At 33.5% G+C, this 24,942-nt stretch overlaps 1 protein-coding gene across 3 annotated transcripts in view; it reads left to right on the top strand.

Moving 5' to 3' along the window:
* CEP128 (centrosomal protein 128) overlaps positions 1-24,942 on the top strand; it is a 109,848-nt gene that overhangs the window by 30,249 nt on the left and 54,657 nt on the right. For all 3 annotated transcript variants that reach the window (XM_082760814.1, XM_082760812.1, XM_082760813.1), the window contains exons 12-17: positions 271-431; positions 9,880-10,230; positions 11,201-11,851; positions 16,184-16,348; positions 19,252-19,428; positions 21,840-21,899. In XM_082760814.1, coding sequence (XP_082616940.1) covers positions 271-431; positions 9,880-10,230; positions 11,201-11,851; positions 16,184-16,348; positions 19,252-19,428; positions 21,840-21,899 — 1,565 coding nt within the window. The remainder of the gene's footprint in view (positions 1-270; positions 432-9,879; positions 10,231-11,200; positions 11,852-16,183; positions 16,349-19,251; positions 19,429-21,839; positions 21,900-24,942) is intronic.

The following is a 24,942-nucleotide window of genomic DNA, read 5'->3' as shown; positions in this document are numbered from 1 at the left end:
ATTTTTCTCCAGGAAAATGCAGGGGGGATATGGGAGGAAACCCTTCTAAAATAACTGGATAATAATAAGCCCAAAAAATACTGTCTCATTCAGTGGAAGGTTATGATATAACTATAGCCATTTTTCACACATACTTCAAATAAAATCAATAGCTGTATAATAGTCGCATGTAAAGAAGAAAATTGCCAAAAGAGAAATGAGTGAAAAAAGTAATTTTCCACAAGTCTGTATTTCTGCTGGGCATATTGTTCTGTTCCCACTGTTTTATAGTTGCTGAAAGATATGAGAAAGAAAAGCAAGAACTGGAGAAATATATTTTGGAGCTTAAAGCAAAGCTGAATCATAATGCAGTAATGTCAGAGGTAGAAGAGTTAAAGAAATGCATAGAACGTAAGGACAAGGAGAAGGCACAGCTTGTAACACACATTGAGGTAAGTTTTCTTTGTAAGTCATTTCCCATATCTTTAAGATATGTGATATACCAGATTAGGGAGCAACCTTTAAAATTGAGTGACTGTCATGCTCTATTGAGTTTATTCTATGAATAACATTGAAAGGTGATCTGAGCTTGCAGAATTTTTTTCTCCCATCTCTTTAATAAACCAAAGAAATAAAGTATTTACTGTTGCCCCTGAATTCATGTATTGTATTATTTTATTATTTTTTTGTATTATTTGTCATTTTATGATGTCCAAATAAAAGGTGATCTGATTTTGTCATCAGTTGCCATTAATAGTGGTTTGTGGAATTAGTTTCATAAGTTAGTTTTTATTTGCTTAGCCCCAATTCTATCAATAGTAATTTCAAACAAACTGGAATTCCTTGTTCTATGAAATGGTGAAGTACAGTAACAAAAACAGTTTGTAACTTCTATTTTTTCACTATTAGATGTGATGCAATGATAGTAATAATTATTAGCATACTTATTTATGGCAAACACATACAATGTGTGGGGGTGGTTAGATACTGGAACAGGTTGTCCAGAGAGGTTGTGTGTACCGCCTCCCTGGAAGTGTTCAAGGCCAGGTTGAGTGGGGACTTTTGCAACCCGATTTAGTGGAAGGTATCCTTTCACATGTCAGGGGGGTTGGAATTAGATGATCTTTAAAGGTCCCTTCCAACTGAAACCATTCTGTGACTCTGATTTAATACGGTCCACCACAATGTCCTTTCCTCTAAGTTGTAGGGACATGGATATGATGGATGGACCATTTGCTGGACAAGGAATTGGCTTGATGACCACATCCAAAGAATTGTGGTCATTATGTCCATGTTGGAGACCAGTGATGAGTGATGTCCCTCAAGGGTCTGCGTTGGGACCAGGCTCAAGAGATGGGCCCTTGTGAGACTCATGCACTTCAACAAGGCCAAGTGCAAGGTCCTGTAACTTGCTTGAGGCAATCCGAAGCAGAGATACAGCCTGGGTGATAAATGAATTTAAAACAGTCCTACAGAAGACTTGGGGGTACTGGTGGATGAGCTGACAATGTGTGTTTGAAGCCTAGAAATCATATATATCCTGGGCTGCATCAAGTGTGATCAGCAAGTCAAGGGAGGTAGTTTTCCTCCTCTGCACTCATGAAACCCCATATGGAGTACTGCATACAGTTCTTAGGCCTCCAACACATGAGAGACACGGACTTGTTGGAGCAAGACCAGAGGAGGGCCACAAAAATGATCAGAGGGCTGGAGCACATCTTCTATGTGAAGAGAAGCTAAGAGTTGTTTAGTCTAGATAAGAGAAAGTTCTATGGAAACCTTATTGCAGCCTTCCAATACATAAAGGGGAACTACTCTTTCAAGATGGGGAGAGTCTCTTTATCAGGATGTGTAGTGATAGAACAAGGGTTAATGATTTTAAAGAAAGAGGGTAGATTTTGGTTAGACGTTAGGAAGAAATTCTTTACTGCGAGGATGGTTAGATACCTGGAACAGGTTGTCCAGGATGGATGCTACTCAAGGGGAATGTTCAAGGTCAGGTTGGATAAGAATTTGAACAACCTGATCTAGTGGAAGGTGTCCCTACCTAGGGATGAGGACAGGGGTGTTTAAGCTAGGTGATCTTTAAAGGTTCCCTTTCAACCTCTCTTGTTCTTTGTACAAAGAATAACAGTGTCTATGTCACAGGATTTTCAGTTGGGAGACTTTTAAATGTTAATTAAGATGTAAGAGGTGGCAGCCTTTTTAAGACAGGACATTTCTGTGTTTTTGCTTCCTGTCTAGATTAGTTATTGTAGTGAAATCCCTGAACAGAAGTGTTTCAGAACCCAATGAGGGATTTCATTAGTTGAGCACATAAGGTTTGTTGTATTGAGGTATTTAGTAACCCAGAGGTTCTGTATTTTGTGTATATTTTTCTAATGAAGGTACTGCTCTTTGAAATAACGTTGTATTACTTTGGAAATTCAAAAGTGGGAGCTACTTTTTGTGTGTTATCATAGATTCAAAGGCCTACACTATTCAGTTTACTTTTGGCTGGCTTTCCACCGTTCTGTTGTCAACTTTTGTGCTAATTTAAATCAAACAAATACTTCAAGTTGTGTTGGGAAAAAAAAATTAGTCTCAAAATAAGTTCTTACATACTTTATGTAAGTTGGCTGTTAAAAAGGCTTTCAGAAGATCTAGGCTGCCCTCAAGAGAAAACAGCAATCAGAATGCATTTCTGATGCCCCTCAGCATTTATGTTCTGGCTGACCAATATATCTCTACACTAATGTGAAGCATGCTGATTTTTTTTTAATTTGATTTTTATATATATTTTTAAATTTTGTCTTTATTTAATTTTTTAATTTTTGTATGGTCTGAGAAATTCCAGTTACATGGGTGGGGGGAGTTAGTAGGATACAAAAAAATGGAAAAACATCTTTTAACTTCTGTTTGTAAAACATGCTTTTTTAAGGGCCCGAATGATGTTCTAATACTAATTTCCTGCTCTGTGAAAATACTGATGGAAGAGGGCTAGCCAGGGTCATTGTCATTGCTGCAAGTTAGAAATCTGACTTCCCTGATTATCTCAACAGAAAATACTTTGTACTTCTTATCTGCTTCCCACTGCCATTCTCCTACAGAGGCAGCAACAGGAAAATAGCTAGTTTTTTTTCTTTTAATGAAACATCAAGGAATACAAGGATGTGAATTTCTAAACTTATGTACTAACAAAGCATTTTGTCAAGTCTGTTCTAACAGCTGCTCCTATCAGATAGTCACTTCCAACTGGGAATCAGACTGGTCATGTTTGAATTGAGTGTAACTTATCTTTGGTTAGTGGGGAGGATGTGACTCTGCTGTACATGTGATATTAGAAATTTCTTTTGATTTATTAAAATGTCATTGTTTTAAAGAATTTGAGTTGTGCTGTACACTTAGTCCCTGTCACCATAAAATCAGAATATGATATAAAATGGACTGGATGAGTAAGCTTAAGAATGTGATCATAATCTCATGTTTAGAAGTGAGTTCAATCTTTAGTTTTTTAAATTTAATAGAGAAAATTTTAATTTCAATTATCATAGTGTACCTGAGGATGCCTCTGTAAGAACTTGGAAATGTATGTCATTATTTTAAATATATTTTTCTATATGGAACTAACAGAGAAATTGGTCTAACTTGACTATTATAGATAAGAAGTAAACAGTGTATGAAAATTGTAAAGATACAATAAGCCAGTTTATCCATAAGCTTATATGGACTCTTTATGCTTGTGAAATAATGATTTACTGAAGATTTCTCTAATTCTAATTAGATTCTAATTAGGTCAATGGGGTCTTACAGTATTGTCCAGTAGAGTGTAACAGCAGGCAGTCAGTTTGTTAAAAATATTTCAAATTTTCTGAGGGAGAGATTTGTTTAATTAAGACATAAATAATAGAAATCTTCTAATCTTATAAAGGTTGATTTAAATTCTTAGCCTTATTAAAATTTATTTTATGGCTTTTCTTTCACTGAAGATGACACTATTAGCCAATTATTTTAATTTTACAGGTCAACTAAGATACCTGAAACCAATAACCGTAACCCACTTTTATAAACTTAAACAGAAATTCTCACAAATTATGACAAATCTATATCTTTGGCATAGACTAGCCTGTATTACTATATCAAATGGTTTTTAAACTTTGAAGTAGTGCTACAAAAACTTTATTGAAAGTGACTAGCATATGTACTTTTAAAAATCTATTCAAAATCACAAATCAACCTAAAAATTTAAGATGTTTCAGCTGTATCTTTATATAGACTATTAGTGATCAAGAACCAGTAGCAGTTCATGCTTGGGGAACATATGGAAAAAGTACCTCTTTAACCAGTTGATTTTGTACAATATACCTTTTACTGAAAGAATACGTTTCTTGACTGATTGACCATATGCATCTTTGATTTTTCAATTCATAGAACTTGTGTTTGTATAAAAGATCTAAACCTCCAGAATCAATGATTCTTCATGGTTAGATACATTATGGTTAGTAAGAGATGCAGATCAGATTGTGAAGAAATATTTGAGCACTGTATTCAGTAAAAAATAAATAAATAAATAAATAAGAGAAATAATTAGGTGCATGATTTAGATCACGTTGTTGAAAACAATACCAATGACAATCAGTATGATTACATAATGTTAGAAACTGGTGACTGTACTGCTGAGACCCATTACAGAAAAAGAGAACACTACATACGGATCTACTTTAGGTGATCAACATAATTAGTGTGGTTGAGGTGAAATGTGGTTTATTGTATTATCATTATAGAATGTTTGCACATAACTCATTTAAGGCATTACCTTGGATTATGGAAAATTGTATGAAATGAATGATCCTTAATTGTATTTTCAGTGTTCATGAAAGCTTTAAGGAATGTTACACTGAGAATGTGATGTGATTTATTTTCTGTATCTAGAGTGGAATTTCTTTTGCATTTTGTGGTGATTATTTTTAAATGAATTGTTGAAAATGCAGGTCAAAAATACAATATATGTAGTCAAGCTAGGGACTGGAAATCTGAACTGAGTAATCATGTGTTTAGAGCCTATGATGATTAGTTTACATTTTGGATAAATAACTAGTTTTAACTGGAAAATGTTGATCTTTTTCTCTGCTGCCTCCAATTTCTTGTGAAAGTTGATAGATGGGTTATATATTTGGATGTTGGCTATGTAGTAAATTAGAACTACTAAGCACAACTGTTTTACTCAGGGCAAATATTGCATCTGTCTCTGAGTTTGTTGATCACCTCTGTTCTGAATCATCTCTAGACGGAGTCTGTCAACTGAAGCATTCGTGTTGGTTCTGCAGTCTGAGGGATAACAAAGTTTCATCAGTTTTGAAAATAATACTTGCATTCAGATCTCTGGAGCATTAACTTGCTGTATCCCCAGGATCAATTAATTAAATTTAATGAATATTTAAGTGTTCCAGGGAAATAATTCCCTTTTATAAAAATCCTCAGATATTAATGCTGGTGGGAGGTTATTTGGTATTATTTTGGTGGCAAATGTGTTAACATGAGTATTGTAATACTTTCCCCTTGCTTCTGTAAACAGTAAAAAAAAATGAAAATGCAGAAAGAAATTTAGTCAACTGAGAAAAATTGGGACCCAGAATTGTTTTGTGTAAGGACTGAGAAGCAGCAATGTGCCCAAATCAGTTTTTTCTATAGTAAGAGCAATGCTGAAAACACTTAAAAGCAAACCAAAAACAACGCGCCCGTACAGATCCTCAGAACACATTTAACAAGCAACTATTCTAAATATCATGGGCTTCTCCTGTCAGGAGAACCTCCATACATGCTGTGGAACATGGTCATGCTTCTATTACATTCAGAGCACTGAGGTCGCCTGTTGAACAACCTTGAGCCATCAAAGATACTGGGTACTCCTTGGAATATGAGGTCTTATTCTATAAAGGCAGCATTTCTAATCTGTCTAGAAGTTTTTGTCGATCACAGAATTAGTAATTTACTTCTTGGAAGAGAAACTCAGATGTCCAAGGAATGTGTTTTGTTTTCTTTCTCTAGTAAGTGTAACCTCCTGATATTTGTTGTCCTTTCTCTTAGATGATCTGTCTTGTTTACTGCAGTCATAAACAAGAGAGAAAGCTGGGTGAAAAATAAACAAATCACATCTTTATATTTCCGTCTTGTGGAAATTTTTAAAATATTTAATTTCTAAATTACCTGCAAGGGTAAGATAAAGACAGGAATGTGAAAATTTGATACAGCCTATAAGGCAGCTATATCAAAGCTGCCAACTTTTTATGCCCTAGTAAAAAGGCAGTCTGCGAGGCTCAGGCAGATGGCCATGCCTGGTATAACCCCTGTCACTATGTACACATGTACACGTGATGCTGAGGCATTGTCCAGGCCTCAGTAACACAAGTCAAGGATATTTTCAAACATCTTCCTTTGGACATGAACCTGCTGACTTCAAGAGCTAAACCTTCTAAACCTTATATTACTAAAGTAAAGGTGGAAACTGAGATCTATGATAATTGTAACTTCTCTAGTTCTAATAGGTCTCTTGGCATTGTAAATCTAAATCTACCCGGGAGTTATGTTAAGGTGTGGTCTGTGGTAAGGGCTGATTTTTTTTTTTTTTTTTTTTCCTCTCTTTGACCAGTTCCTTCAAATCCTGCAGCTCTGAAGGACGAATTTCTTTAGTTTCTGGATGTTGTGGTATCATAGGACAGCTTCTTTCCTACAGATAACACAGTATTTCACCCTCAGTACAACACCACCACCAACAACAAATAAAATCCAACCTTCTAAACAAACAAAAACACAGCAAGAAAATCCTGTGGTGTCACACTTGATTATAATACCAGAATGTCCTCAAAGTTTTTGAACCAGCCATTATCTGGGTTTCAGGTTGTGCTGAATTTAGTACTGCTCTGGCCACAGCTGCCATAGAATGTTCACAAAACCAGCTGTGCAAAGTAAATAGTCAAGCTCTGTTCCTTATACTAAGGACAGCATTTTGTGATGTATTGTATTCATGTCCCTGCAACAAAGGCTGAAATGAAACTGAGGACAGAAAGGATAAAGGGGAACTGGGGAATGAGACTCCTACAGATGTTTTTATACAAATATTAAACATGATGGGAAGTAGGGGCTACCTATTTACTCCAGTTATTAAGAGTTGAGAATAGTTGAGACTGACCGTGTGTGCTTCCACAGTAGGATATAGATATAAATCTTCTATGTAAGATATTTTGTTTTTGTATTTGTAGTGAAAATTGATGTCTTTCAGGACTGAAGAACTTGACAAACTTATGAAAAATAGGCAAATGCTATTTATTAACAAAAAATAAAACATAGAATGGCTTGGGTTGGAAGGGACCTTAAATATCATCTTTTTCCAAGCCCCCTGCCATGGGCAGGTATGCCACACGTTAGATCAGGTTGCTGAAGTTGCCATCCAACCTGGCCTTGAACACCTCCAGGGATGGGACATCCACAGCTTCTCTGGGCAATGTGTTCCAGTGCCTCGCCACCCTCTGAGAGAAGAGTGTCCTCCTAACCTCTAATCTAAATCTCCCCTCTTTTATGTTAAAACCATTTCCCCTTTTCCTATCACTGTCTGCCCATGTAAAAAGTTGCTCTCCATCTTTTTTACAAGTCCCCTTTGATTACTGAAAGGCTGCAATGAGGTCTCCCCGGAGCCTTCTCTTTTTTGGGCTGAACATCCCCAGCTCTCTCAGCCTTTTTTCATAGGAGAGGTGCTACAGCACTCTGAATTCTAAATATGAAATCTAATGGTTTTTGAAAATACACTGAAATTGAAAAATGTGATGCTATGTATCCAGCTTAATTATCAACTACTTTTCATTTCTTTCTAAACAACCTTTACAACTAAAAGCCAAGGTTATAATGTCATGCTTATGAATTGAAACTGTATGGTCATGCTTTCACAGCTTACCACTGCCAAGAACAACGTTCTTCCAATGACAACAGTAATTTACATAATCACTCCTTACTATCCAAACAATCTTGGTTCCCATAAAATCAAAATTAGGCTTTTAAAATTTCGTAATAGTTTAGCTTGTTTAATGGAACTTTAGATGCGTTGTATTAACCATATGCCATTTGCTGGTAGTATAGCTCCACAAAAAAAAGTGGTAATCATTTTCTGAGCAGTGTTTGTCTGAAAGGGGTATCGTCTTTAGCAAGGTATGCTCTACTGGCCCTTTTGATTGTTATTTCCAATCAAAACCATCTTATGGGACAGTTTTCATTAAATGATGGTATAGATGTTAAAGTACCAATGTAGCCATTTGTTACTGAACTATCGGAGTTTGAAGATGGTGCTTTTGCTCTTGGCTTGTCAATTTTAAAACTGTGGTATATTTGGTATTTATTTTGGAGATCTGACAGTATGTTTTAACCTTAACTCAGAACTTTACATCTTAATTTTTGAAATAAATGTAAATTAAAAATATTTTTATTTAACTACTTTTAAATACTTTGGCTAAAGGATAGAAAAAAATGCATTATTCCTTGAGAAAACATCAGGCACTGCTAGAAAGCTATTAATATGTTCAAGTTAACTCATGTAGGATAATTCTGGCATTAAAATCAGCTTAGGGTACAAAGCTATAGGCAACAATATATCTTTCTCTATATCTGTTTCTAAGCACATAGGGGGACATACAAATTAAGTCATTTAGTCAAGCCCTATCTTTCATAAGGATTTTTCGGACTTAGAGATGTTTGTTGCAGTAGAGGGTTGCTTCAAATCAGCATTGATGTGTGCAGACAGATAACGACAAATGTCAAAGACATTACTTACCTGTAACTGTTCTATTAGAAGTATTATCTAAAAATGTGCTTGCCACCAATCCTTCTCCTTTTTTTCAATGAAATACTAGAAACTGATGTTGTGTTGGGGTTTTCCAAAGAACCAAAAGGCCGGACCACAACCTGTCCTTTTTTTATTGACTTTTAAGCAGCATATATAGACAGTAAAGTTTGAGGTGTGTTACTATAGATGCTGAAGCAAAACCACCTCCAACAAATAGTGCTTGTTTATGTCTGTTCCCAGAGCTTGAATAAACATATGCACCACATCTGGAGGGAGGTTTCGGAAAATTATTGGTAACCTGATTACGTGGTTTAGCGGTAGGCTTGGCAGTGCTAGGTTAATGGTTGGACCCCATGATCTTAGAGGTCTTTTCCAGCCTAAAGATTCTGTGATTATATTAAACTATAAATATAGTTTAATAAAAGGTGTTTTTTTTTTTTTTTTTTTTTTCCTTTTCTTATGACAGCCTGTATCTGAAAAGTTGTTTATTTAATTTTTTAAATACCCTTATAGATCAAACAGAATTTTGACAACTCTATGCAGGTTAACATACAGATATAATATGTCACAATAGGAATTCAAAAGTACAGGTATATTTGGGACTCCTGTTATGAAATATGAAAGTGTAGAGACCTGCTCTTTCTCTATCCCCCCTTATTTTGTAGGGAAGGCTTCATGAAAAGTTGGTATGCTGTGATTTTTCAGCTTACATCAACTGCTTTGGGTCCATGCTTGCTTATCTTTTCTGAATGAAGGGCAACCTGATAGAAAAGATCAAACTTATTTTTGTTAATAGTAAAAATAAAACCTTAAAATTCACATTTATGTGTGTATATTCATGTCAAAGTTTTTTTTTTTTTTTTTCCCTCGTGCGTATTTGCTAATGTTGATGTATTTTATATCCAGTGGTGAAATTCTTTACCATCGCAGAGTGGGAGATTCTGTGTGCTAACATGATACTCAGAGATCTTTTACTCTCTTCATATTTTAGATAGAAAAGTGATGTAAGCATTGCTGTATGTAGTTTAATAAGGTTTCATACTGTATATCTTTAGGGTTGAAATTTTCATACTTTGCTATGATGATTCTAGGTGTTAACATCTGACCTGGAAAACAGGGAGAAGCAACAGCAAAAAATGCTAGACCAGCTAAAGGAAATACAGAGTTGCTACAAGGCATGTGAGAATGGACGTAGGCAAACTGAACTCCATTCGGCTGAGTTAGCTCAACAAGTTGAAGAAAGTACCAAGGAAGCAGAACGATACCTCACTGAATTCAGGCATTCAGAGGCACTCAGGCTAGAGACTGAGAAAAAAAGAGAAGATTTGAAGGTGAGAGCACAGGAAGCCATCCGACAATGGAAGTTGAAATGTAAGAAACTAGATTATGAGGTGGAAAAACAAAATGAAACTATCAATGAACTGATGGACAAGAATAATCAGGTAAGATTGACTCTTATTTGTAACCTTATCATTTATTTTTATAAATAATTTTTCTTTTAAATATATTTTTATATAGCAGTAGTTGATGCATCAGGAAGATCTTGTAACCTTTTTTTTTTTTTTGTAGTAGCAATTGTGTTACTTATGGTAAATGTACTGTAGACAGTGTTTAAAAAATTACATGGTAAATTGAGATAAGTAAGAATCAGGAATGGTGAGTGCAACAGAATCATAGAATACCACATTCTGTTAAACTTGTATGATTCTATGATTTAGTAACACATGCACTTGCAGTGTGAAATATTTCCATCCAAGTATTTTCTAGAATTTTTTTTAAACCTGAGATATTAATGTTGTGAGTGGGAGGGGGGAAGGACATAAAACCTCGCACCATTAAGCTGTTTAGGAAAACAGCAGTGTTTTTATTAAATGTGTCTGATTTTCATTTTAAGGTCTTCATTCCTTATCTTTCATTTGAACTCGGTTTTCAACTACTATTGATACTTCTTCAGAGTGTAGTTTCAGAGTTTAAAGGCAATAAAATATTATGTAATATTTTAGAAAATAAGCAAAACAAGCCAGGCTATACAATGGACCTATAGGTAAGGTATATGTGGCCAGTAGTTTTCATTATGTTGTTCTTCATTACTGTATTGCGTTTCTTGTTCCATACTGCTACTTGAAAAATTTGCAAATAAGACTATCTCAGTCAGACAAGAGGATAAGAGAAACGGGGTATTAACCTAAGGCATCCCTGCTTAGGTGTCTTAGTCATTTAAGGACAGGTATACTTTGAGATCACAAATGTTCTGCACCTAAATTTAATACACTGAGTAACTGAGCTCATTAGAAGCAATTTGAATTGCGTTTTTGCAGAACAGAGTAGCCTACATGTTCCTTAGATGTTAGTTTCCAACAATTTTCTTTAATTACTTTAGGTGGCATTGGATTTATTTTTTGTATTTCCTAGATCCTCAAAGAAAAGGATGACCTCAGAAGTCAACTTCTCTCTGCTATACACCAAATAGAAAACCTTCGGAAAGAGCTGAATGATGTACTTACAAAGAGGGCCCAGCAGGAAGAACAACTTCATTGCAAAGAAGTAAAACTGAATGAAATGAAATCGCAACAGTTGTGCCTTGAAGAAGAGATTAAAGAAGTTCAAGGTACTGTAAATAAATTGGAGGATGAATTGAAAAAGCAAGTCTGTCTACAAAATCAAATGCAAGCTGAGAAGGAACACTTGGAGCAAGAACTTGCAACTAGTAACTCAATTCACGAAAAAGACCAGGAAAGACTCTTAGAAATGCAAGCAGATATAAAAAATCTGAGTGCCATACGTGTGGAACTAACAAATAGAATAGCAGAAGAAGAGAAAGTCAAAAAAGAACTACATAAGAGCCTCTCAGATTTCCAGAAACAACAGGACTCTAAGCATGAAGAGATGACTTCAGCTAACAGGCAGTTGAAGATGGAAAGAGAGGTTCACCAACAGGAGTTAGCAGATCTTCGATCAGAGTTACAGAATGTTAAAATCAAGCACGAACAAAACATTCAAGAGCTCATGAAACTCCTTAAACAAGAGAAGGATGATGCAGATGCTCAGATTAGAATGCTAAAGGTACTTATTCTGAATAATTCAAAAGCTATTTTCTTTCTACAGAGTGATGAAAGTATTGAACTATGGGTTGTAAAAAGTTTAACACACACACACACTTTATTTCAGGTCATCATAAAAGTTTAAAATTAATGGTTGAAAATGTAATCTCATATTAGTTTAAGGGAAAAAGCTATTAGTATGGAAGTAATGACAGTAGGTATGTCAGTGATCAGAGCAGGAGGAGATGTGTAAGGCTGTAGTTTTAACGCCATTTGATCCTTTCTTTTTAAACTACTATTTTAACAAGTTATTTTCATGGTTCTACTATAGAACTTGTATTATGTCAGGGATAGTACATTTTTGTAAATGTTTAAATTGCATAATGCTGGTGTACCTGGAAGAACTTTCAGAATATGAACAGTGATAATATATCTCATTAAGATTAATTTTTGTAGCTCCTTCTATTTTGAAGGCTTTTTAGAATTTCTAATTCCTCAAGGAAGTGGCTACATGTGCAGTAAATTATGAAACTAAAACATTTTATTCATTAAGAAACAAGTTAATGTCTTCAGCTCACATCCTTTGCTACTGATTCAAGGCTATTGCATTGGAAAGAAAACATGTATTTCAGTGTCTTAAGTGGTCTAAAGAGAATTGAAGAAGTTAAGTTGAAATGGATACTCTACATAGCACAGTTAATTGTCAACAGTTGTATGAAAACTTGTGTATAAGCTAAACATTGCACTGTTATTGAAGCAGTTTGATTACATGATTAAATATATATGTATGTTAGTATTTTTTATGAATATACAAATTATTATTAGGACATATTAGTGGAGGCAGTAGTTTTCCAGACGGGCTGTAAATTACCAACATAATTTGAATGTACTTCAGAAGCAGTATAAATGCACTTTCCATCTCAGTCCCATCAGATATTTTTTAATTAAAATTTGCTCATATCAAAATTCTGCCAATTTAACCATAAAAAGTTATAATATCCTTAATCAAAACTTCAGTGATTCATGGTGTACTTCATCATTGGTAATATAAACAAGTCTATTTCTTTTCACACAAATATGCAGAGTCAGTGAAAATGCGTATTTTCTGCATCTTGGCAATTATGAATTAATGTTACTTAGAAAAGGATGGTTAGTTATTATATCAATCATAATATAATTGATAATAATTCATAAGTACTGCATTTAATGAAGATAGCAGTAAAAAAATCTAGGTAGCTGTTAGTGGAAGGATCATTAAAAATAAAAAATATTTTGACAGCAATGCTTAACATTTTAGGGACTTAATTTGTGATGTGTCTAGTATTGTTATTTAGGTGATCTATCCAAATATGATTTTTTTCTTTGACAATGAAATTGCAATTAAGACTGTACGTTTAATGTCAAGTGTAGAGAAGGGGAATATGTTCTAGATGGTAGTAATCAAAAAATGAGTTGATTGTGACTATGTGTTCCCCTTAGAAGGAAAAGTCAGTCTTATAGCATGGACCTCAATATTGATACTGGTTGTACCTAAACAGAATCTTTAGAGAATTCACTTCCTTGTTTCATTTACAGAGTTGTGACTTAACCAGAATCCTTAATCCACATGCATTTTTTTTACAGCTTCATCTCTCTGAAGCAGAGGAGTGGAGGGATTAAGGGAAATGATTTTTTTTAAGATAAATTTGGGTAGACTACTTTATTTTTTTGGAAGTACACAATGATAATTCAAAATAGTGTCTTGATTCAAACATTGTAAGAGCAATGAAATATCTGGTCATATTCATCCCTGGGAAAATCTTTTAAGAATATATTGTGCAGGTGACTTTCTTTTTGTCTGAACTCATCATTTCATTGCAAATACCATCTCTCTGGCAAGCTTTGGACAACACTAGTAACCAAAATGGCAACAACACCATTGGATGATGGGAAGACTGCATGTTTAAAAACCTGTATGCCCTCCTCCTGTTTCTCTGTTTCACAATTCAAACTGGGTTTAAGTTTTATGGATAGAGTTGTCTTCCAAGTTAAGGTAAATTTTTTATGTGAGTTATCAAAGTATATTTAAATACTATGGTTTTGGGATTAGAGTTTAGGGAAATTTAAAAGAAAGTTTCATCTTTTTTTGTGCCTAGTGAGCAACTGTCTGTTAATCAGGTAATCTTGACTTTATTTACAGGTCAGCCTTGTCTGACCCTTGTAACTGTCTTTGTGAAAAAATATACATAACCCTGTCCAAAGGTTGTTAATGGCAAAGTCTAAAATATAAAAGTCAGTTGGGAGGCATGTAGTAGGGGTAAAGGCAAAATGAACACATTTCTTAAGACTCAAAGCCTAATTTGAATTAGAGAAGGAATTTTGATGTTGAAAGTGCCTTTTGATCCATTATAGTTCTTCACTCTATTGCCTCTTCTGCAAGAAAGGCAGAAAAAAAAATAAGAAAAAAAATAGGGTAGTTAAGGATTTTTATGTAATGGGACAGTAGCATAGGGATATTGCATGTTGCTGTAGAACTGGAGAAGCACTCAGCATTTTGTATGAGATGTCAGTATTGAGAACGATCTTACTGTCTGAGTACTGAGATTCTGGTGCTAAAGTTTTTACTTCTCTTTCTATTAGGACCCCTACTGGAAGCACAGTGTCTCTATAATTTTTTCAAAATGATAGGTAAACTAGGTAGAGAAAATGAAGTAATTTGCTTAGTAGTTCCCAAACACTGTGCATTCAGAAGCCCTGAATCTGTCCCCTAATTTTACTACCTGCCCTCATTTACTTTTAAAAACATCCATGTGTTTTTAGAATAAGGAAATATAAAATTTACTCATGGCTGACAGCAATTTCAAGTTATGTCTTTAATGAATGATTATGTAGAGATATGTATAAAATTGTATATAAATGTCTTTCTTTTTGGATTAACTTTTCTAAAATTCAACAAGTGGGTGTAGTTTTATTTTTCCTGAAAATAACCAGAAGTGGAAATTGGTTTAAATCTAGATCAATTCAATTATGTCCACAATTGCCTTGTCCATATTAGAAATTAATAATTATTTTTCAACCTCATGTCTCAAACTAATGTACAGGAGGAATCTGTTTCTTGGATTGTTTCCATCTATATATATTTTTTTATATGGCTACCTTTAGTAGGAACTGAAGAGAGGATTTTATAAACATACTCACAGAAACTATTTTAAGCACTGCAGGCTTGTATTTGTGTCCTAAGTCTAAATTAACTTGTAAAACTTTTCTTACACTTCTTCACCATAAAATGTATATGTATAGTCTTATTTATAGTCTAATCAGAAGAACAGAATTTTTGATTTTCCTCAAGAAGGAATTTGCTTTGGAAGTTTATATTTGTGTGTAACTGCATCCTGCAATTCATCTTATACGAAGCTGGTTTTGGATAATGATATTATGCGTACAATTTTCTTCTTAGCTTTGTTTACTTTTTTGTGTTTTGCAATTATTCTGGAGAATTCTCAGATCTGTCAGTTTTACTAAGTTGAATGAGCAGCAAACCCCTTAATTAGAAAGACAGGTCTCATTGTGTTTTCCACAGAAAACCAATATATTTTGTTCACTTGACTACTTAGGGCTCTTAGGACCCTTAGAAGTTCTTTTTTTTTTTTTTTTTTTTTTCATTCTTACCTGTAGTATCTGCATAAATAGAGTTAAACTCACACAAATTAGAAATGAAAAAATAACAAAATCTTTAAAGTTATTTCTCTGCAGATATAAATTTCATACCAGGTCCTGCAATGAAATGAGTTTTGGAGTTTCTGATTCCAAATTATTTCAGTAATGGAAAAGTTGCATAAATACTGAACTTTTTAAGGTGATGTCAGCTGATGAGTGTAGCAGAGTTGAAATGCAGAATCTGAGATTTCTATTTACTGCTTTTAAATAGCTCTGTGGTACTGCAGTGTCTTGCAGAAATTTACAACATACCTGGCAAACATCAACATTCTTCTAAGCTGATTGATCTGGTTTTGCAGCTAAATTTGCATTATTAGTAAAATGTGGGAAAGCTCTACACTTTAAAGGGAAAGTCCATATCATTTAACTTCTGTGTCAGCACTAATAAATCATAACAAATAATAAGTGATATTAAGTCACAGTGTACAATTTTATTTTCATTATGTGTTCTTGAGTTGATCATTATCTTCAAATTTTGTGATACACGTTTTCCATGTTCAGATAAGTGATTGCACTTAATATAACTTAAATGTAAAAAATTAAAGATAATTAATCATCCATGATCATGTTCTGTGGTTTTGAAGCTTTAATGTCTGTGAACATTTTAAAATAACCTATATAGTAGTGACTTTGTCATCTGTTCATCTGTTACCATCAGATGGAACTTGTAGAAGAGAAAAGCACAGTCAAGACTCAGTGTCGACAACTGGAGAAGATAAAAGTTGAATGTGATAAATTGACAGAAGAATTAACCCAAAGTGAAGAAGAAAATATAAAACTCAGGCGAAAATGTGAGTTTGTAAAACAAGAACTGGAGAAAAAGGTAAACATAATTCATCAGTCTTTGAACTTTATTTAAACTTTAGGATAAATATCTAAAACTGTGAACTAAAGAATTAGGCGATGAATCTAAAATGCAAAGAATACATATACACATTCAAGAATATATGCAATCATACTGTAGTACAAAGTTTCCACACAAATCAAACAAGGCAGAAGTGATTTGGTTGAGTCATGAATGGTATCCCTCCAGGGATACACTGATATTATTTATCAGTGAGTTATATCAATAATTTATCAGAGTAGGAATATAGGTACTACATGTACATTCCTATATACTTCTAACACGGGCAACTAAAAAATACTTAAGTTCTTCCAGTTTTCTTCACGTTCTCTGGAGTTGCAGTTAAGTTACAAATAATTTAGAGCAAATTTGAATTAGATAGGCAAGGTAATCACTGTAAAATAAATTCTAAATATCTTGATAAAAATTATTTACTGCTTGAATATTTTAAACACAGCAAGCTTTTAGGGAAACATACATTATTCTCTTATACTGGCATTACATTTCTAGAGATCGGTGATCTCTACAAGCCATTCTTGTTTAATGTTCTTATTATTAATTACTATCAAATACAAATTTGCAGTTTCACTATCTGCAATTGTCAGCTTTTGTTTTTTAATAAATTGAGTGATAACTTCAGAGTTGCTGAAGTCATTATATATTGTAACTCCTTTTACTGCTTTCTTCAGTTCTTCTTTTTTGTTTGTTGGTTTCCATGATTGGTTCTACAACGTTGCTTTTTAATGTTTTTCTTAACACAAGTATATTTTACCTTGTGCAATTTTTATATCTTAATTTTTTTTCTGCAGTGTTGTGATTTCAGATGAGTGTTTCTGTGCATGGATGAAGTTTTACCTTCTCCAGTGTAAAGCAGCTGTCAGTATTTGATTAATTCATATTAAGAAAGCATTGATTATTTCTCATCTTTGATAGTTTTAAGTTCATTTCCTAAATTAAAATTCAAGAAAACATTAAAAAAAAAAAAAAGCATCCTGCAGGAAATTGCTTACATATACATATTTTTTGCACTATATCCTCATTAATTTTTTTTTTAATGGAGCCTCTATCTGCTTCTTATTCTTCTATGTCAGATTACTATTTTTTCATCCGTTTTGCGTTAAATTCTGTGATGTAAGTATTTATCTTAACATGATACAAGAGTTTTATTTATCCATTGCACATAGGCCACTGGATTGTTGTCAGTTTCATTAGGTTAATAGTTCCAAACTATTTAAATCTGGTAACAGTTGACTATTGATATTGGAGATCCCTTATGTTTGTTCAGGTTTTCCAATTTAATTTTCAATTCGTATTTTGTTACTATAAATGAAGTGTACAAACCTCACATAGAAGTTTAGTTTAAAATCTAACAAGTTCATTTTGAATATAGTTTAGGTAAAGGGATTATTCCAAAATGCTGTTAACTCCTTTTGTCATATTTCTTCTATCTTCAGCCTATAATGACTCTTTACTCTGAATATTGGCCCTGAGAAAAAAAGGTTTTCTTCTTTTTTGAAAGAATGGAATAAAAACCTCTTGACATAATGTAGTTAGCTCCCTGCCAATTTTTCCTTCTTGTGTAAGAAGGATATCAGACTTTTTAAATGTATTGATAACATGCTGAATTAAATGCTGTTTTTGACTAAATTAATTTATATACTGAAATGCTGTTTAAAAGCCTTTAAAAACAGTGAGGAAGGCTGCTGTACATTAGTATTATTAGCTGCATCAACTCTTTGGTTGTGATAACTATATTCCCAAAATTTAATGTAGTGTGTAGGTAGAACTATTCAGGGTACAAAACCTGTTGCATAAATTATTATTTTCATAGTTTGCTAGTGAAATACCTATGGATTAAAAAATCTTGGGACAGAAGTTTAATTGAATTACTGTAATATTCCAACTTCCTGCATTTTCCTTTTTCTGCTAATATTTAGGATCAGTATTGAATTTTATTTTTTCAAATTAAATTTTCTGATGAATTCAAAAGACTGTATTACTTTTCTATTATTACAATAAGTATTTTCATAGAATTTTCAAATAGTGCATCCAAGACTTACAGGACATGAATATGAAATCTGGCCTTTCTATTAGCTTGCTTTTATTAGACTAACAGGAAGTGCTTTAAAAGCTCAACTTTTCAGGCTAATAGAAAGTACTTAAATTTAAAATGTGTTTTGTCTAGGTTGGGATTTTAGCACTATAATATTTATTGTTAAGGAAATGTGTCTGTAGAAGTGCACGTTGTCTTTTGCAGTCAGTTGAAAACTAGTTCCAACTTCTGTCGTATTAGAAAAATACATCTTTTAGACAGAGGTGGTCTTTTATGTTTAAGGTGAAAAAGGATGGAGAAGCTTTTAAGCACAGAATCATTTTTAAGCAAAGAAGCCTATCTAAGTAAATGCAGATAAAGTAATAGCAGTGAGTTCTGTTTCTTTGTGTTGAGTTGGGTTGTCAGAAAGGGATGTGAGAAATGTTCAGGAAATGAAAAGGAGTATTAGGGTCGTGACCTTAGTGTCAAAAGGAGTATTAGGGCTAGGAAATGAAAGGAGTATTTATTGTGGGCTCTTTTTCTCATGAAAAAAAGTTTCATGAGAGAATGTCTAGTTTTGACTCTGAAATAGAGCTCTGCGATTGTTGGGTTTGGATTTGGTGTGGTTTCTTTACAACTAGGAGACTTCCAGGTGAATAGGAAAAATTAATAGGTGATTTTGTGTACTATGAGAATATATTATATTCCATGGCAAAGAACTGAACACAGTGCCTGAGTATAGTGTGATTATAAAATTAAAAGATATATTGCTATTTATGCGTGTTATGATATGAATACAATAATTTGTGGATTTTTTTTCCTGTTTTTTTTTTTTCCCCTTTGACTGCAGAATAAACAGATCAGTTATGAAGAAGATCATTTGAGAAGGATGGATGAGGCCAGACTGCAGTTTAAGGATCAGTTGCATCATTTAGAAATGGAACAGAAATCCATTCTCACCATGATAGGAAGTGAAATTGATGCTGCTTGTGAAATTTTTTCTCGGGACTCCATGGAGAAATTCAAAGTAATTCTAAGTTTTTAAGTATGCTGCAGATTTTGTTGTGTTCTTAGTGGGTGATTGTAGCAGAATTTATGTGCGCTGTTATTACCTGTCACTCATTTGGTATAGATAATTTAGGGGCAGTAGGATTAGGGATATTTAGCTGATGTGGGTACAGGTTACTAGGTATTAGAACGAGATACTGTGAAGATCTGTCCATGTGTTGCTCATTACTGTGTTCTTTTGCAAATCTTTTTGTGAGCACTCACTCAGATTACGCCGTTCTTCTCTTGCCATTTAATCAGTGCATGCTTTCTTATCTGGTGTCCTTGGTCACTTGGCTGGACTGCCTTTGAAATAGACACTTTTCTGCATTGATACTGAAAATCCATTATCTTTTTAATATTTTTTTGTTTTCTATCTTAAGTTTATCTTTCTAGTTGACAAACAAGCTTCCTCCTCTGTGTCCTTACAGATCTGTTGTTACTTACTAAGCCTTTGTGATCTGATATATTCTTGAACATCAAACCATGCCTTTTTGGACTTGCTTCCCACCTCCTGCAGAGTTTTTGTTTTCTGGATAAAGCTTTGCTGTTTCTGTTTTCATAATTCTCATAATTTATCTAGTTTTGTTATTGCCTTTTATATGCCCTATTTGCCATATTGGCAAACTTAAAAGATTTGAAATTGAATTTTTGACTAGACATGTGAATAGAAATGTTACACAGCTCTGTGGTGTCTGGTCTGAAAAATAAATTAGGAAAAGAAAAAAAAAGGTAAGAAATTCCCTTTGTTGTATTGTTCTTCTCCCCAGTACTTAGTTATTGTCAAGGTTTCAGACAAGTTCTTTACTTCAAGGAGTTGCCACTGCAACTGAGGTGAGCAGTGAAGGAGTGGATAAACGCTTGTGACATAAAGACCTGCCTTAATCTTCCCTGAATTAAAATAAACAGGATTTTTTAAAATCACCATATACTGGTGTTCTAAACAAAGAATACAAATAATTCTACATATATTTCTCAGATTTACTTTCCCAACCAGTATTCTTGTTACAAGAAACCTTACACTTGGAATAACTACACCAGTCATGCTTAAACTATGGACTGTATACTGCCTTGTTTGAATGTTGTGGCAAAGAATCATGTTTGCTGCCATAGAAGTCACAACTTGTGGTTATGCATTGCTTTGTTTGTGGTCAACATGCCTAATAAATCTTTCTTTTTTTCAGATGCGCCCTTCTGTAGCAATAATTTTCTTATAAAACATGGAAGTCTGTAATCAATTGGTACTGCTTAGGTTTTTGGTCTTGGTGTTTAATAAAGCCCTTGTAAATACCTGTTAAAGAAATATGCTTATAATAAAAATTATCAGCCCTGGTCCAAAATGTACAGAAATACACACTGAATTTCAAAATGTACTAAAAAAATTGGGGGAAAAAGCCTAAAAAACAACCAAACAAACCCAACAACCAAACAAAAAAAATCGTATTTAAATTAGAGAAAGGCACAAAGTAATCATGAGATAGGGCCAGATAAGATAAAGGATGAGCTAGACATAAGGTTAATAGTCAACTTCATTTTAAATAGGTTTCAATTGTGAGAGATGTGTATGACATTTTTTCCCTTATCTGCCAACTACAACAATGAAAAAAAGCCATTATCACAATTTTTTTAGTAATATAGAAAGTATGTAACAGTACCTTTTGGAAATGTTTAACACCATTCAGTTTGCAGAAAAAAGGCATATCACATTTTCTTGTTGTTTGCAGTATTAATGAAGTGTGCCAGTGCAAATTTCTTCTATCAACTTAGTGAAATTTATATTTTTTCTTTTTATACCTATAAAATATTCCAAGCAAGTGATTTCTTCTTCATGAAAACACAAAGACCATCATTGTGCAACACAAATATTTTAAGATTTTTGTTGTTTGCCCTTTACCACTTTGTGACCAGTCATTTACCATGCTGCACATAGCATTTCTGTAGATATACTGGTGACACGTAGCGTTTCTGTAGATATACTGGTGACAATTCAATGACTAACAATTGGTTATGCTACTTTTAGTTTATACTGTTTGGTTTATACAATTGAATTGCTGTGAAGTTGGCCTTTTCTTGAGAAGCAGGCATTTTAAAGCAGTCTGATTGTGCTATTTGGAAAGATAATGTTTTCAAAAAAAGAACACACAGATTCAGACTGAGACTATACACCTTGATGCAGAGAGAAGTCAATGAATTTGTATATTTTGCTTTTAATTGTGGCTAATTTATAGTTACAGTTCTATTAAACCATTTTACAGATATGATTTCCAAACTGTTTTTTTAGCAGAGAATATTTAGTTGACAATCTTTCAGTAAGCTGGAAAGTGTTTCTCCTTTTTGTGTCTAATACCCTTTTTTTTTATGCATATTTCTTTCTCCCTCACTACTCCATAGGCAATATCACTTACACCAACGGTGCTGAATGATCCTCATCGCTGGTTTGCAGAAACAAAGGTAATAGTCAAGTCTTTTGAAATCTTACTGAATAATGTAATATCAAACATTCATAATCATTCAGTAGAAAGTGTGTTTGAAAAGATAGTTAAAGGGGAAAAAAAACACAAAATCATTCCTTTGGAAGCAGTTAACGATAATATCAGGCTATTTCAACTGATAAAATTATTTTATAGATTTTCCTATCAACAAGAAATAAATATCTCTATAGCCAAATAAATAGCAATTATACCAAAAAAAATAATGCATTGAAGAATCTGCAGTGGTAGCCTTTAGATCTGAATTTCCCACTGTATAAATTATTTTGAGACAAGAAAAACATGAGAATGAAGTCAGCTGCTTATGTTTCTCCTACAGGATTATATATAATAAGGCAAGTAATAATTTGAAATAAGGCTGTTTTTTATTGAATCTAAAGATTATTAGATTGGATTTCTGGAAAATGATCCTTCCACAGTTGCTTAAAGCTTCTGAATTCTATAATGCAGGTGCATACATGCTTCAAGACTTCTCAGAAATGATGACTAGTAACTTAAAGCTATTGTTTTTCATTTTGGTGCTTCCATCCTTAAACCCCAGTACATGCACAGAGACTCACTTCCAGTACCTTTTAAAAAGACTAAGCTTGGTGGAATGCACAAAAATTTTTGCTTCATGTAGAATGCCACAGGAGAACTAACTTAAGGAAAAGTTTCAACTGTTTCCATGTAAGAACCATGAGGTTACTGTTGATGTATAGTCTAAGACTTGTAGACCAAGAGAGATTGCCAGTGTAAATAACAAAGATAAAATGAACCAAAAAAGAAATGTTATGCAGAAAGCATTTTCATTATTTTAAAAAGTGGCAATGACATATTAAAAAGACCTTTTAAAGTAAAACTAATAATTATTTCCATGAATTTATCATGTAAGTTTCTTTAGCTGCTATAGGAAAGTCTAGAATGAATGAAAAACTTGGTGTCACCCTTTCTTTGCTTGGTTGAAATAAGCAGTGAAAGTATTCATTATAAATAAATAAAATACAATATGAATCTGGGAATATCTTGCCGTAATAGTTAACCACATTTGTATTTCTGGGTTATTGCAACTGCTGATAGGTATTCAGAACTTAAAGTCTTCTGATTTTCTCTTAAATTTCTAAAAGTGAAATTGTTTACATCACGTCCAAGGAGTGACAAAATTTGTATGTAATAATAATGGCCTTGGTACTGATTTTTTTTTTTTCTGTAGTATAATTGTTGTGCTCACTTTTTCAAATACTTCTGTAGTTAGAAGTATTTACAAATGGTCCCTTTTCAAGAGTTGGTTTTCTTCTGTCTTTTGATTTTTCTCTCAGTTACTACAATCTGTAGAAGGAACAAACTTGCTTCACATACAAATATTTTTGAGATGTGACTTCTGAACTTTAGTGTTAAATATACAGTTTGGTCCCTGCATTTTTCATAATGTTTCTAGCACTGCGTGCTTCCACTGAAGAAGAGTTATGAACTGTAGGGTATATTAATAGTGCTGTAGAAATTTCACAGTTTGTGTGAGGGAATACTGCTTGTGCACTGAGGCTATAACAACTACCACTTTAGAAAAGTGCTGTACTTTTGCAGTACCCAAACCTGCAGCTTTAAAGAGATTAATTTAAATAGTTTAGCTGGGGAGGAGAGATGCTCCCTTCTGCAGTTATGACAGCTCTTGATCCATGGCAAAGTTAACCTTTTTTTTTTTTCTGATGCCTTTTGTCTCCGTTATGTTCTTTAAGTGAAATCAAGTCTAAATTAAGAATCTTTGAAAGTTCTAGGTTTACTACTGTTTTGAGAAATAATATGAAGTTTTGGTCTAAAAAAAAAAAGGATTATTTAGCCCTTCAGAAAGTTCACTAATTTCTTCACGTTTGTGAACATGAGGATGATTTTGATACGAATTTCTGGCTTTTTGAAATATAGAAGTACACTGTAAAAATTACAGAAGAAAATCCCATCTTTATAATATCCCAGCATGATAATTGCAATTCATCATGGAGGAATCTCATTCTGTATATCTGCAGAGATTATACTAAGAATTTGTGGTAAAGGCTTATTCTCGACAACAGGTGTTTCAGATTCTGTACTTATTGTGACAGCAGGTATGGGAACATCAGCTATAAGATGCTCTGTTGTTTGTGGTATGTTACATTACAAAAAAAGGGGATTAGAGCTGTGAGATATTTAATGTTCTACAGTGCCTTTTTTAGAACTAATATTTGAAATCAGGTAGGTGCAACTCATTCTTTGGAAAGATTCTTCATGTATTTTAAAGACATATGAATTGGCGATGAATTTAAGATATAGTATATCAGTTCCTGGCAGGATTCCTAAGTTTCAATATGAGATTTGCAGGCAGAACAAGTGAAAAAAATGACTTTGTCTTTATGGGATACCCATACTTTCAAAATGTTTGCTGTGTTACTTTTCACCATACTACTTGTACATTTCCTCTTACTCAGGTTGGGGTTGCCTTTAGAATTTTTGCAGGTTTTGTCTTTTTCCTCATTCTTCTTAAACTGTTCCCCTGCCCTGTGCCCTCCCCCTTTTTGGTATAAAGAAAAAAGTTCTTTGTATCAAAAAGAAATTGTGTAAATATTTCACTGCTAAAATCAGGATAGAAATTAGAGATGACAGTACATTTTATTATGATTACTGTATTTTTGTATTTTCTAAAAATAATGTTTATCTAAGACAGAAGGAAGATTTCTACTGATCAACATTTCATCCAACCAATTAACAAATTTACATTGCTGAGCACTTTCAAACCTATAGGCTTTTACTGAAATAGAAAGGTCAATCAGTTTGACTTCAAATCAAACAATTGTTGCCTGTAGCTTATAACCAGCACTTATACATCAATATCATGCTAGTCATTGCTTCTCTGTCCTCAAATTCTGAGTTTTGTTTGACTATCCCTACTGTTTTATTAAGTGGCTGAATCTGACAAAGAGCAAAACATCTTTCCAGCAGGAGTTAATATAACATGGTACATTCTGGGACTTTTGAAATATTTAGAATGTAAATAC

This window comes from Aythya marila (genome assembly GCF_965140915.1).
Source record: "Aythya marila genome assembly, chromosome: 5".
Classification (NCBI taxonomy): domain Eukaryota; kingdom Metazoa; phylum Chordata; class Aves; order Anseriformes; family Anatidae; genus Aythya; species Aythya marila.
The sequence above is the reverse complement of the archived record's forward strand: the minus strand, read 5'-3'. Positions and strand labels throughout refer to the sequence as shown.